Source organism: Scleropages formosus, chromosome 14 (genome assembly GCF_900964775.1).
Source record: "Scleropages formosus chromosome 14, fSclFor1.1, whole genome shotgun sequence".
NCBI classification, from domain to species: Eukaryota; Metazoa; Chordata; class Actinopteri; order Osteoglossiformes; family Osteoglossidae; genus Scleropages; species Scleropages formosus.
Genome location: NC_041819.1, coordinates 1,884,877 through 1,899,137, shown reverse-complemented (window position 1 = coordinate 1,899,137; position 14,261 = coordinate 1,884,877). Strand labels below are relative to the sequence as shown.

General features: G+C 50.1%; 1 protein-coding gene across 1 annotated transcript in view; it reads left to right on the top strand.

Annotated features, from left to right (window-relative positions):
- Nucleotides 1–903: 903 nt before the first annotated feature.
- Nucleotides 904–14,261, top strand: part of LOC108918114 (receptor-type tyrosine-protein phosphatase-like N) — a 35,447-nt gene continuing 22,089 nt past the window's right edge. Inside the window, exons 1-5 of the mRNA XM_018725127.2 lie at nt 904–1,143; nt 10,208–10,258; nt 12,741–12,851; nt 13,798–13,903; nt 14,008–14,173. Of these exons, the coding sequence (XP_018580643.1) occupies nt 1,065–1,143; nt 10,208–10,258; nt 12,741–12,851; nt 13,798–13,903; nt 14,008–14,173 (513 nt within the window). The 5' untranslated portion in view covers nt 904–1,064. The remainder of the gene's footprint in view (nt 1,144–10,207; nt 10,259–12,740; nt 12,852–13,797; nt 13,904–14,007; nt 14,174–14,261) is intronic.

The following is a 14,261-nucleotide window of genomic DNA, read 5'->3' as shown; positions in this document are numbered from 1 at the left end:
ATGCAGGGAGCTGTGAAGAAAGATGGAGAATGCTCTGTACCGACCTCAAGGACAGAGGCGCTTAGATGATCGCAGCACATATCTGTGGCATCATCGCTGCATGGTGAGTGAAAAATGGCAGTGTGGCAGGAAGTGTGGCTGGACTGCCTCCCAGATGACCATTCCGATCCCTGGGGGATGGGCTGGACCCACCAATTCCATTTCAGTCGCATCTCATCTCGTAAACCCACCTAGAGCTGCTTAGAACCTGATTCCTCCATCTTAAGGGTGCTTTTGAACCTGCACCACCACCACCATACACACACACACGTAGATGTTCGTAGATGACAGCATCAGTTGCTCGTTTGGTTGTTACCTCGCGAACAGACCTGTGAAGGAAGCAGGTCGGTCGAATGGCCCAATAAGCGGTTATTTATAGAATGTTCTCTAATTATATTGCTTGAGTGTTATGACTCCAGCTCGAGTGCTGATGTCGGCGGTGCTGAACATCACTGCAGCCACACAACTTGTTCACAGCAGCATGACTTAGACGTCTGCATGAATGGCTCCTGTGGTCTGACCTTCACCTATGTCATAAGAATTAATAAAGACAGAGTGATTACACAAAACAACACACAGAAAACTGATCAGCAGGGTGGGACTCGAACCAACAACCTCGAGGACATCAGCCCATGTTACCTCACAATACATTCATTGGTATATTATACATATATATTCCCACACATGTAAATCATCATGTATACAGATCCAGTGCGTGTGTGCGCTTCACCTCGTACCTGTCACTGCTGTGAGCTTTAGGTTCCCTCGCAGACACCTCCATGGGTACGGTCTCTATTGCGTCACTGTGACACCCCCCTCCCCACCTCCCCACAGCCGCGCGGACCCGGGATGCGCGCTCCCCCGCTCCAGATCCCCGTCCGCGATCGCCGCGTCCCCTCTTTCGTGCGCTTCTGCCGCGCGCGTTCGCAGCCTTGCACGAGGCGTTCCGACCGAGTGCTGTGGGCGGAATAGGATGAGGGTGTGAACAGAGGGGTCTGAGCCGCGCTTCGGGGAGCCCGTCCAACATGGGACAAGCCCGGCTGTGGAGCGTCCTGGGCTGGATGAGCATGATCTGCTGGCAGCTCGGCGCGCCTGCCAGATACGGTAAGAACACGGTACCTGCCGCCTGGCTGCCACCCTGTTTTTACCCTGCATTGACCCTGACTGCACCCACCGTGGGCATGATGATGATCGTGATGAGGCGGGAGCATCACATCGCAGATGATGATGATGAAGATAGTCATGATGCAACAGAAAGAAAAGTGAAGTCCGCTGCCGGATATATACAGTATATATCTATATGTATATCTATATACTGTATATGTATAGATACAATTTTTTTTATGTGTTTACTGTCAGGTTTTTGAAATGCTCTCGTTGATCTCACAGTTTCCAGCTGTGCGCCCCGAGCGGGACGTTTCATAATCAATAGACAGGGATGAACTGGCAGGTGAGGGTAAAGTGGTGTACATTGACATCTGATTGATTCCGTGTTGTTGCAAATGAGAGCCGCTGTCGAGCTGCTCCCTCCTTCCTCTCTGGAGTTTATCCCTCATCGAGACGTGCTTTCATTCCCATTATAATGGACTTAAAAATAAACACGGGCTTTGCGTCAGAGCCATATGCGCATTATGGTGATTGGTTTCTTAATCATCTGCAGTGAATGAGATTTCATTGATCGATTGACTGACTGACTGACTGACTGAGAGATTAATTGATTGATTTATTGATTGCGTAATTGATTGATTGATTGATATTAGAATGCGAGAAAACCGTAGTGTTTTAATATGTTTATAGCGCATAATAACTGTATAATTTGTGTGGCTACAAACCAAGGCTGAAAGGAAGAATGTTATGTTTCGTATATTTGTAATATCAGTCAACAATTTAGCAGTAAGGTAAACTGAAGGAGCAAAACTTGCCCAGGCTGTGGGTGTGTTGTGTGTCAAAACGTCTGTGTGTGTCCCCATGTTACTGTTTCTGTGCGTGTGTGTGGCTGCGTTTCTGTTTTCGTTCAGCTGAGTGTGACTATTCGTGCTAAACCACATTTCTGTCCCTGTGAGTTTGTGTGTATGACTGTGTTTTACCTGTGTGTGTGTCTGTGTTTCCTGTGTTCATGTGTCTTTGTGTGTTAAATTGTGCCTGTGTCGTTTGTGTGTGTGACTCTTTATTTCTGTATGTGTGTTAAACTGTCTGCGTGTTGTGTGTGTCACTGTGTTTGTTTCTCTCTGAGTGTGAGTGTGTGTGTGTGTGTGTGTGTGTTTTCAAGGCCGTGAGAGATAAGTAAATGTTTAATCTATGAGCGACGGTGAGAAAAGTTGCCATGGTCACGGGCTGCAGTGGAGATTTTGTGTGTGTGTGTGTGTGTGTGTGACATGGATGGCTGGATCACTCACGCGGCCCTGTGATCGGGCACAGTGTGTATGACAGACGGGCCACGCTACCGTTTTGTCTCCTCGAGGCACAATGACGCGGCACGAGCCACTTACCTGTGAGCGACCCTGTGACGTGTTTCCGAGTATCGGCGCACTCATTATGCAGTTTCGTCTCATTGCACCCGGAGCTGTCGACTGAAATCATGGAAGTATGAACAGCAGCATCGACTCTGCTGCGTGCGCTTATTCACCGTGGTCAACCGTGTTCACCACAACCAGCCATGTTCACTCTGCTCAACCTGCTCAGCCACGTTCTTCACAATTAACTGTGCTCACCATGATCGACCACTTTCATCGTGTTCACGTTGCCCTACCGTGTTTACCTTGCTTAAACATCTTCACCATGATTAACCGTGGTCGCCGTTCTGAGCCGTGTTCACCACGTTCATTGTGTTCACCGTGCTCGGCTGTGTTTACCGCGCGTTCACTTTGTTCACCGTGCTCAGCTGAATTCACTTTACTCACCCGTTTTCACCACGAGCAGGACTGTAAGGGAGACACCTCATCTGTCCACATCTACTAATGAAAAAACAGTGGGTACAGCGGCAGGTAGTTAGACGTGGTTAGAGCCAATGCCTTTGGACCGAGGTTCAACCCCACCTCCTGCTACAGTGCTCCCGATCAAGGTACTTTTCCGAAACTGATGCAGTAAAAATTACTCTGCTGTATAAATGGCCAAATCACTGCAAATGTCTCAGTGTACAAATCTAATGTTGTAAGTGGCTTTGGAGGAAGTGTTGAGATGCTGCGTTCGCTCTGAGTGAACCGTGGACACGTTGGTATTTCAAGCACAACGTGCTGCACGACACCTGTATGAAATTAGGAGATGTTTCTGTTCGCCGCTGTTCTGCGAAGCCAGGTTGCGCTTTGTTTCCTTTGCTTTGTCCCACCTGGGTGAGTCAGAGGCCTGGTGGTGTTTGAGTCGGACTGCGTTTCAGTACCATGGAGAGCGGTGGCGGCGCTGAATGCCGGCTCGTCTCTCCCCCCAGCGCTCGGTCTCGATGTACTCCCTCCGCCTGTCTGGGTCACGATACCAACACTGGGGTGCAGGGGCGAACGTCCCACATCCACCTGCGGCGCACACCCGAGTCCTGCTCTTTTTTGGATTAGATCACATCCATATGCTGAATACCCTGAGACTCTAGGCTGTTCTGGGACTGTCACTCTACATGCAGGTAAAAATGAGTGGAGATCCTCAGGGGAAAAGTGGTTTTGGACCCAGCAGTGTAACAGATTTATAGAAAGGAGGCACAGAAGGAGATGAAATCAAACGTAACAATGTGTAGTGGATTGTGTGCTTGTTTCCTCTCATGTTTGTACTTAAAATACTCCTCACCTGCAGGGTACATGGAGTATATTTATACCTCTTTTTCCGCCAACAGTATAGTAAACAAATATACATCAGGTTGAATTCACCAGAATCTGGACTGTAAAATTCCTACTTTTGTGAAGCAGATGCATATCCAAAAATCAACCTTAATATTAACAGGGTGAAAATTGATCAAAATCCTGTCGTTCGAGAACAAAGTGATGACTCGTACATGTATCTGTGTACATATATCCTCTGCAGTAAATCTCAAGTGAAGGTAAATATTTATAGGGCATTGTTAGGTGGCTATTCGATGAATGACTGTAGGTACCGAAGGACTGAAAATATTATCAATAGTCAGTCAATTATCAATAAGGGATATAGACAAATACTAAGGAGACAGAGTAGGATTGTTTGAAAATCTCTTCTTGTTGCGCCTACAGTGGAAGCAATAAAATATGAACCTTGCAATGAGAGAAGTTTTACATCACTTATTTGGAAGGGTTTTAGAATCAATGTCTGTTCATTGTCACGTAGCTTCTGTCCGTACGCTCATAATAATAATAATAATAACGATAATAATTGAGCAGAAAGGCTGTAATAGGTCCTGCTTTGGGCGCCTAAGAGACCTAATGACTGTGTGACAGCAGCAAACAGAAGGACTGTCTGCTCTCTCTTCTTCTTAGTGTAGACACTATATATTATTCAAAAGCAACTGCTATATTTTTTTAGCTGAAAGCTGAAATTTAAAATGGAGCAGTAATATTGTGCAAAGTAAAACGGCCTTCGAGTAAGAAGGCGCCGATGTAAAAAGCCGTGTTTTCGAGGTACGGTTTTTCCCGGGAATTTCGGATCCTTGAAATCGGTCAGCCGCGTCACGGCTCGGGAGCAGTGGGTTCGTAGCGTTGTCGCTGGTGATGGGGTCCATTCTCATCCTGTTCTCATTAAAGAGAGCAGGGTGAGGAAGTGCGAGGCTGGCTGTCGGAGTTTGATCGGGTCACGGGTCCCACTCACAGAAAGGACACGGTCGAGTTCTGGCGTCTCCTCACCTGCAGTGAGAATCGGTGTAGGGTTCTCAACCTGGGGTTCACACATTGCTAGAGGATCTCTCCAGCACAGGCTTGTCTGAATAATATATAAAGTACACACACACACACACAAACTGCTTATCCCAGGTGGGGTCATGGCAAGCCAGAGCGCAAGCCTCGAGGGGGAGGGGACCCACCCAGGATGGGATGCCAGTCCGTCACAGGGCACCCCAAGCAGGACTTGAACCCCAGACCCACCAGAGAGCAAGGCCCAATCAAACCCGCTGTGCCACTGCACCACGGCACCTCCCATATGTAAAGTAATAAAAGTTAAAAATAAAATACAAATATTACTGTGCTGTTACTATTTCCGTCAACTGTTTTGCAAGGTAATTGAGTTTCAGTGCAATAAATTGAGTGCGATATTTTCTCCAAATTTATTTCCGGACCTTTTTCCAAGGGCAGCTCCGCTCTTTTTGTTGGATTCTTAACAGGATGCGCAGCCTAGAAGAGGTTAAGGTTTCTTGTCTACAAGGAGCAGATTTGGCCCCGGTACCAAGCATGGGTAGTCGCACCAGAAGACGGCCCTCTTACATGGAGATGGGGGTGACAGAAGAAACCCCCCCCCCCCCCCCCCAACCCTTCAGCTAATGTAGAAATGACACCGATGTGGAGAGAAGACCTTTGTTGCCCCATCCAGGCTCTCCTCCGAGGGGGCTGAGTCACCACTGCATCATGACACGACACACACCTGGTGAAACCTGTGGCTCCATTTGGGAGGATCTGTGCCATAAAATATGTGTGTGTGTGTGTGTGTGTGTGTGTGTGTGTGTGTGTGTGTGTGAGTGAGTGCAAGGCCCTGCTGTGTGTGATGGAGGGGAGGGGGTAAAGAAATATGAACCTGCTGTGAGCTGTTTGTTAAAATCAAAAACTCACTCACTGGAACAAAAATGACTGAATTGTTTCACACACACACACACACACACGCACACTGTCTGAAGCTGCTTGTCCCAAGTGGGCTCGCGGCAAACCGGAGCCTAACCTGGCAACACAGGACACAAGGGTGGAGGGGGAGGGGGAGGGGGAGGGGGAGGGGGAGGGGGCACACCCAGGAAGGGACGCCAGTCCATCGCAAGACACCCCAAGCCAGACTCGAACCCCAGACCCACCAGAGAGTTGTTAATACAGGTTTATTCAGTGTTTTTTTTTTTTTTTTTAAACTCCTTACCCCTGTGCTTAACTCCCTTCAGTGGCTGCTGACTGCAGCTGTGTTCTGGTTCCGGACCTTGCATTTGGGCTCTAATGAAACTTGGTCACACCGTTTTACTCAAAGACCCCCAGGTCCTCAGCGGTTTCCTGTGTCTGGTGACCCATCAAGACCTTTTCAACCATCAGTATCCTACACATGGAACATCCCTGTGGCTCTGGAGGAATCACTCATTCATATTTTATCATTCCTTTGCTGTTCTAAAAAAAAATTAAATATTCTTTTGGGCAGATGAGAGCAGCAGCTTAACGGATAAGGATCATAAACACTTTAAACTGGACCTCAGCCCCCAAAGTTTAAGTGCACAGACCTTGACTGGACACATTAAATTATTAAAATGTGTTTGTCGCACGCTGTACTTTGTGTTGAGAAAATCCAGATGTGCTGTATTTTAATACAAACCAAACATAAAGCTCTCCAGTGAAATCAATGAGGATTGAAATGAAATGGTTTTTAAGCCCTGAAACAACAGAAATTGAACAATACACTTAAATAAGGGGACAGCTGGTAGCGTAGTGGTTTGAGCTGCTGTCTTTAGATCCGAAGGTTGCATGTTTAAAACCCGCCTCCAGCTGTAGTACCTTTGAGCAAGGTACTTACCCTAAATTGTGCAAGTAAAATTACCCGGCTGTATAAATGGATAAATAATTGCAGAACAGCTTAACATTGTAAGTTGCTTTGCAAAAAAGCATCAGCTAAATACACACACACACACACCATCTGAAACCGCTTGTCCCGTACGGGGTCGCAGGGAGCCGGAACCTAACACAGGGCGCAAGGGGACACACCCAGGACGGGACGCCAGTCCATCACAAGGCATCCCAAGCGGGACTTGAACCCCAGACCCACCGGAAAGCAGGACCCAGTCAAACCTACTGTGCCACCATGCCCCCTGCATCAGCTAAATAAATAAATGTAAATTAAACGGTGTTTTTGTCACGATTTTTTTAAATTGAACATTCACGCACCCTGTTTCCCACAGTCTCTCTTTTTGTAAGGAGTCTTTGATCGGTCCGTTGGCCGCACCTTGTGTCTGGTTCTCCTCAAAAAGCTGGCTCCGGGTACGACTGTCAGTGTGGGGGATGGGCGTGGCTTGGCTCCGGCCTGCCACGGCGTTACACATGAACTGTAGCATTGCTCTTAGGTGATGTCCGTAGTTGCTGTTCGGAGCGTGCGGCATTCGTGCCGCTTTGGATGCAGTTAGAGGTGCGGTAAATGTCGATTTCGGCGACACGCATCCGTGGTTACAAGTGCAGCGTAAGGGGCCCCCGGCGCCGCAGCGGCTCTCGGATGTTCCTCTTTCCAGACGTTCCACGTGTTTCCGCTGCAGTTTGCAAACGGCCCCGAGATCCGAACCTCCAGAAGCGACGTGCTGGTTTGCGACCGAAGACCTTCATGCTTCCAGAAATATCCGCGCAGCTGAATACGAAAATAAACGTGCAACTGCCTGCCTTTTTTCCCCACATTGATTTCCTAAATTCACTGGGGATGTTACAAAGCGGAGAGCATTATGCAACTCGCAGTTTGAAATGTCAGTCAGTGCTCTGAAAAAGGCCCGGAAACGGTCTGTCATAATGTGAGAATGGAGAGAAAAATGCGCTTCTGAGCTTTTCCGAAAATGATTTGTTTGTTTCTCTCTTATCTCCGCTCCTGTTTGTAATAGCTTATCCGTTCCACGCCATCTTTTAATGTTACGGCACGAGCGGAAAGCATTCATCATCTAGTGTTCATCTGATGCTTTTCTCCAAAGCGACTTACAGTGTTGGGGCTTCGCCGTTTGCAATGATTTATCAACTTGTACGGCACGGTCGTTTTCTCTGGAGCCATCCAGGGTCCAGCTGCCATGGATCCGAGATTGAGACTATGGAGCGATGCTTCCTCCTATTTCTAAGAGGCTGTGTGCACAATAAATTATTCTTGTGCAAGATTTTAAAATATTATATGTCAATGTTCTCATTGTCATTCAAAAAATACCCTTTATTAGGGATGGCTGGTAGTGTGATGTTACAGCTGCTGCGTTTGGACCCAAAGGTCACGCGTTTGAGTCTCACCTCCAGCTGTAGTAGCCTTGAGTGAGGTACTTTCTCTGAAATTGTTCCAGTAAAATTACCCAGCTATTTAACTGGGTAAAACATTGTAAGCTGCATTGGAGGAAAGCATCAGATTAATTTAGGTCACAAGGAACCAGTTTTTTTGTCCCCGTAATAAAAAATGATCATTCGAACCCCTTGCATTGGGAATCTGCCCGAAGGGGCGATTTCACTGAACGGACAAGCCCCGTCGTGTGAGTAGTGGGTGTATTGGTAAGGGGTCCAAGAGACCCGTGTACGCGTTCAAGGGCCTGCGTGGTAAAATACTGCAGATCTAAATCCGCCCCGGAGCTCTGGGACTCTGCTGGAAGCCTGCGGTGGTGCCACAGGCTGGAGATGTTTGCGTCTCTCGTCTGGCAGCTGCCCGGTTCTGTGAGGTGCCGCAGATCAGTATCTTCCAGGGCTGCGTGTCCAGGCCAGGGCCGGAGGGGAATAGAGCTGGTGTGTGTGTGTGTGTGTGTGTGTGTGTGTGTGTGTGTGTGTGTGGGAAGCCCCTCGCCCCCCCCCGCCGCACCGTCGACTGGTCTGCTTCTCCAAGTGACTCATCCGCGCTCACGCTGCAAACAGCTGCGCTCGTTGCTAGGGAGCTGGCGTTTGACCGTCTGCGTGGCCCCCGGCGGTGTGCTCGGGGGCCCGCCAGGCCACCAGGAAGCGAACCCAGGCAGCCTCCAGGGTCTGTGCTGTGTGCTATTTCGCTGACAGAGAGGGCGGAGCCTACTGACAGACAGCAGAGATGGTGGTTTTAGAGCACTTTGGATTTTATTATCACTTTCATCCTGGGGGGGGTTACTATACTTAAGTTCGGGAGGCGAAAGTGACTGTCGTATTCATCTGCGTGTATATGTGTCTGTCTCTGTGTGTGTGTGTGTGTGTGTGTGTGTGTGTGTGTTTAACCTGTGTGTGCACGCATCTCATTTTTTTGGAATGGTGTGTCTCGAAATATGTTTTGTTCCTCTGTCTTTGTTTATGATTTTGTGTGTGTATGTGTCTGCACATCGCTCTCCGCTTGAGTGTGTTTATTTTTATCTGTATGTGAATGCATGTGTGTGTGTGCGTGTGTGCGTGCATGTGTGTGTGTCTGCTTCGCTGCAGCCCGTTATCTGTGTTTGCCCTCCTGAGCCCTGCTGACAGCCCGCTCCAGTGGGAGTGGTGTTTTCCCAGCGCCACTGTCACTCCGCGCTGTGTTTGACCAGCTGTGCTGGAACCGGGGGAAGAAGCCCACCCTCCAATACCCCCCCCCCCACCCCAGCGTGTGTGTCCTGCCTGGTGGGGAGAATTGGAAATGTCAAAGGCAATTGAGACTCTCCGCTTGACGCTGAGCAACAATCTGGCCTCTGGCGCTCGCTGCGCAGAACGCTGAAATGAAAGCAGCTTCCTTACTTCGTCGAGATTCCCCAAGATGAGACCTGCGCCTGTGAAGTCCATTCATCATCAGTAACCGCTTGGGTCATGGTGGACAGGAGCCTGTCCTGGAAGCGCAGGCCATGAGGCGGGGTACACCACGGATGGGACACCAGTCCATCACAGGGCAAACCACCATCCCTAACAAAACTCTTAGATCCCCACAGGTGCTGATCCCTCATATTCCAGCATCATGGTGTTCAGTGACCTCTGACCTCTCTGCGCAGGTTGTGTGACATCACACTTCTCTCAGTTCACTTGCTGCCCGTCCCCTATGTGAGGTGGCGCAGTCGACTGGCCTCTCAGCACTCCATACGGCGAGCTGCGACTGGCCGAGCGCCGACTGACAGCCGAGCGCCGTGCTCGAGTCGGGGCACCAGGGGGCGTTCCGGGTCTCGGAGGCTCAGCGGCGCCGTGTCCCGCTGCCGTTTGTTCCGCTCGCAGACAGGGACGCCAAAACGTATTTGTCGATGAGCGGATGATTCGGGCCCAGCGAAGCGTCCGTTCCTCTCCGCCGCACCGCCGGCTCCCAGGTGGCCGTTCGAGACGCGTCGGCCCGTGTTTTTACACGGTCTGAGCTGGCTGAGCTGATGGTGTGTCTCGGTGTGTGACTCCCCCCTGTCCTCTCTGTCTCCCAGGTTGCCTGTTTGAGAAGAGACTGTGCTCCAGGGGTCAGCTGTGCCTGGATGGTAAGTAACCTGAAGTTGATCCACGTGGGGAGACGCAGGGAAATGATGGACCCACAGTGTCCATGTCCACCGTTGTAGATGAGATCCGCTCCTCCTGGTGGACCCACTAGCGCAGACAGCTTTCTCACCGTCACAACACCCTTCATTCCCATCCACATCACGGTCTCCTGCCAGGTCTCCAAACGTCCCGGAAGACCGAGAACCACGGCGGGGGGTGGAGATCAATAACTGACACCATTTACCACAGCTCCTTCAATGTGCTCTCTTTGGCTTTCATGGTGCTTCTTATTGAGTGCATGTTATATATGTGGCTGCGGCTTTTTCGCATGACCGGAGATTGAATTTTTTTGGGGGCGAAACTGATTTTGGACGGTTGAGTTTCTGCTGAGTGCCATTGGGTGTACATGAGTCCGTACATTTCTCAGGCATCCATTTATTTATCTGTTATTTATAACCACATGTCCAGCGCAGGGTCATGGTGGTTCAGAGAATGTACTGGATTCCAGGGCACAAGAGTACGCATAGCGAACAGGATGGGACACCGGTCCATCACAGAGCAATCTCACACACACACACACACACACTGTCACGTCCATGCCCACAACACAAGCAACAACACCTGACTCCGCACTAGCTCATGAGTAATCACTCACCCTATAAAGACCCTCTTCAGCTCCCGTACCGTTGCTGAATCTCGTCTGGGACAACCGTCCTTCCTCGTGTTACTACACTCCTGCTCTGTCCGCGATCTCCGGTTTTTTGACTCCTTGCTTCGTTCTCCGACCACGTCAACGGATCCTCGTTCCTATCCTGTTCGCCGATCGACCGACCCTTCGCCTGTCCCTGGTTTTGAGACCTTGCCTCTTCCCTCAACGTCTAACGAACAACGCTGCACTTGGGTTCAGCCGTCTCGGCTCCCTGTGTTCCACGTGACACACACACACACGCGCGCGTTATGTGGAATTTAGAGTCACCAGTTCACCAGAAGCATGTGTGGGAGGAAACATACATCCATGGGGAAAACATACAAACGCCACACAAGCTGACCTGGGTTTGGACCTCAAGTCGGAAACCACATCCAGGAGCACCAGTGCTGCCTGCTGCACCACTGTGCTGCCCATTTCTGCACGAGCGCAGCACAACTGGAGTTGGTCTCCCTTATGAAATCATTGCAGGCTTTCCAGACATCTGCGTTCACAGACATTTAGACCGACTCTGGGTGATGTTTTAATTGAAGGCCCCCGACAGAGCTCTTCGGCGCCCTCGGCAGGAAGGTGTCCCTAACCGAGACTGACCGCCGCTCGTCTGTGCTATTACCCACTCCTGGGGAGCGTAAATACAGAACACAGGCTTCCTCTGTCATCCGGCGACTCCCCTGTCACCCAATCACAGCTCCGTTCCCCGCTGTCTCCCTGGCAACGATTACATCATTAGGCAGACGTGCGAGCGCACACACCCCCGCAGTCACTGCACTCGGAGAAATGAGTCACTGGCGTTCGACACCTTCTCTCTATCGGTGTCGCTGCGCACCTTCACGCAGACAGGCACGCACCTCGGACAAATACACACAGTACGCACGCGCCTTCCTTCGCACTCGATGAGAATGACACAAGTGCAGCCACCCATGCGTGCGGAGATGCTCAAAAACAAACGTATATATGTAATATCCGTCCTGGTCCTTATGCTCATCAAAATTCACCTCCTCTTCCACCCGTTGCTTGGCATGTATTGTAGCGCACTATAAATAGCGGTGATTCACTTTTTCAGATGTTGCTTGCTGGGAGGTGGGCTGTGGCCCAGGGGGTTTGTTCACATGGAGCATGCTTTGGGAATATTCTCACATCCAGCGCAGCCTTAAGGAATCCCTAAATCTGCATTCCCAGTTAGACCCCGGGAGCCCCCATGCGCCGCTCCGCGTATGCACTGCTTTCTGGCTCCTGGCCTCCTGTGTTACTGTGTTTTCACTGTGTGTAGATGGCTGTGTCTTTGGTGGAGGCCGTGCTTTGCTTTGATGGGATTTCTGTGTGTGTGTGTGTGTGTGTGTGTGTGTGTGTGTGTGTGTGTGTGTGTGTGTGTGTGTGTGTGTGTGTGTGTGTGTGTGTGTGTGTGTGTGCAATAGAGGTTGCCGGTAGTGTAATGGTTCAAGCTGCTTCCACTGCAACTGAAGGATGTAGGCTTGAATCCCACTCTTGCTGTAATAGCATTGAGCATAGTGCTTACCCTGAATTGATGCAGTAAAAAATACCCTGCTGTAAAAATTAGTAAATAATTGTGAGTAGCTTTGCAGATGAGTTTCATCTGAATGGGAAAGATGTGCTCATTTTTGAAGGGACTGCATGTCTTACAGTTCTGTGTGTGTGTAGGTACCTTTGGGGTTCACGAATGTGTGGGAGTGAGCGAGGGTTGAAGGACTGTGCTTCCATATGTGTGTGTCAGTGTGTTTTCAGTGTGCGCAGTCACCTGCACGCGTTCTCTATTGCAGATGCTCTCTTCGGGCAGTGCCAAGACCCCACGCAGCAGCGGGTGCAGTACCAGGTCTCGGTGCCCGTGCTGCAGAAGCTGCAGGACGTTCTGAAGCAGCTGATGATGCAAGGTGAGCCGGGACGCGCGTCTCCTTTCTGCGCAGCACCGCCTCGGTTGCGCAGTTACAAAGACATGATTGTTCTGAAATGATTACATTAACACTCACGCTGTCAGGCTTCGAGCTGCACTCAGTTTTCTCTTTTCTGCTCTTTAATGTGCGGGGAGGGTTTTTTTTTTTTGAAGCGATAACAATTTGGACAATCCGAGTGCTTGACAGCAGGTTCGAGAAATCATACGTGTGCAACTAGCTCCTCAGTTTGTGAACAAAGTTGTAACCAGAAGTCTGATTTTAATTTGATTTGTTTCTAAATCCAAACTCACTTTAGTTCCACTTGATAATACCTTAATGAATAAATTGTCTCGATTTACTTAAAGACTATATTATGCAAACATTTTGAATACAACTATAATAATGCTCATTACCCTGTTGCTGGTTGGGAACGTTCTGGAATACCAGACAGGAGATGAAAATATTATGAAAGGGAATGGAATTGAGGGGGAGTGTAGTGGTGCAGTGGCGCAGTGGGTTGAACCACGGCCCTGCTGTCCAGGGGGTCTGGGGTTCAAATCCCCCTTGGGGTGCCTTGTGATGGACTGGCGTCCCGTCCTGGGTGTGTCCCCTCCAGCCTTATGCCCTGTGTTGCTGGGTTAGGCTCCGGCTCCCCACAACCCTGGATGGGACAAGTGGTTCAGACAGTGTGTGTGTGTGTGTGTGTGTGTGAATGGAATTGAGGCGGTGGGTCCCACACTCCTCTTCGAATACTCTTTACTGCCACCTGTTGGCTGGTTGTGCGAACACAGGTTGCATTTGCGCCTCTCCGGACAGAACTCTCAGATAATTGAAAAGCAAAGCGGATCCAGTTAAAACTCCATAAACAAACCGGAAAAATGTTGGTATCTTTGGAAATTTGCAACAGCGTTCTGTCTGAGGTCAGTCCCCGTCTGTGTCCACGCAGGACTTTCCTGGCAGGACGACATTGTCCAGTACGTCATCTCCAAGGAGCTGAGCCGTGTTCCGCAGACCCACGTACCCGCCAGACCTCGAGATGTCCCGCCGTCCCAGTAAGGGCTCCCCTGTTGATCTCTGGGATAGCGCTTGTGACGGTCTTGGCCCGCTTCCTGCGTTTAAACCTCCTTGTCTCACCTCTCGGCTCCTGCTGTCCCAGACCCTCCCAGCCGTGGGACAAGCCCTCCTCGAAGTCTCGGGCCGAAGTGGACCGCCTGAGTCCCGCTGTGGCACAGCGCTATCTGGACTACATGGTTCTGTCGGACCAGCCCCAGGCCTCCCTCCACATGCAGGCACCCGTTGTGGACCCTTACACATATGGAAAGGTGTGCCGAAAACACGTCCCCAAGCACATGCTCTCTCTCTCTCACACGCATACACACACACACACACACACACACACTCTGAATGTGC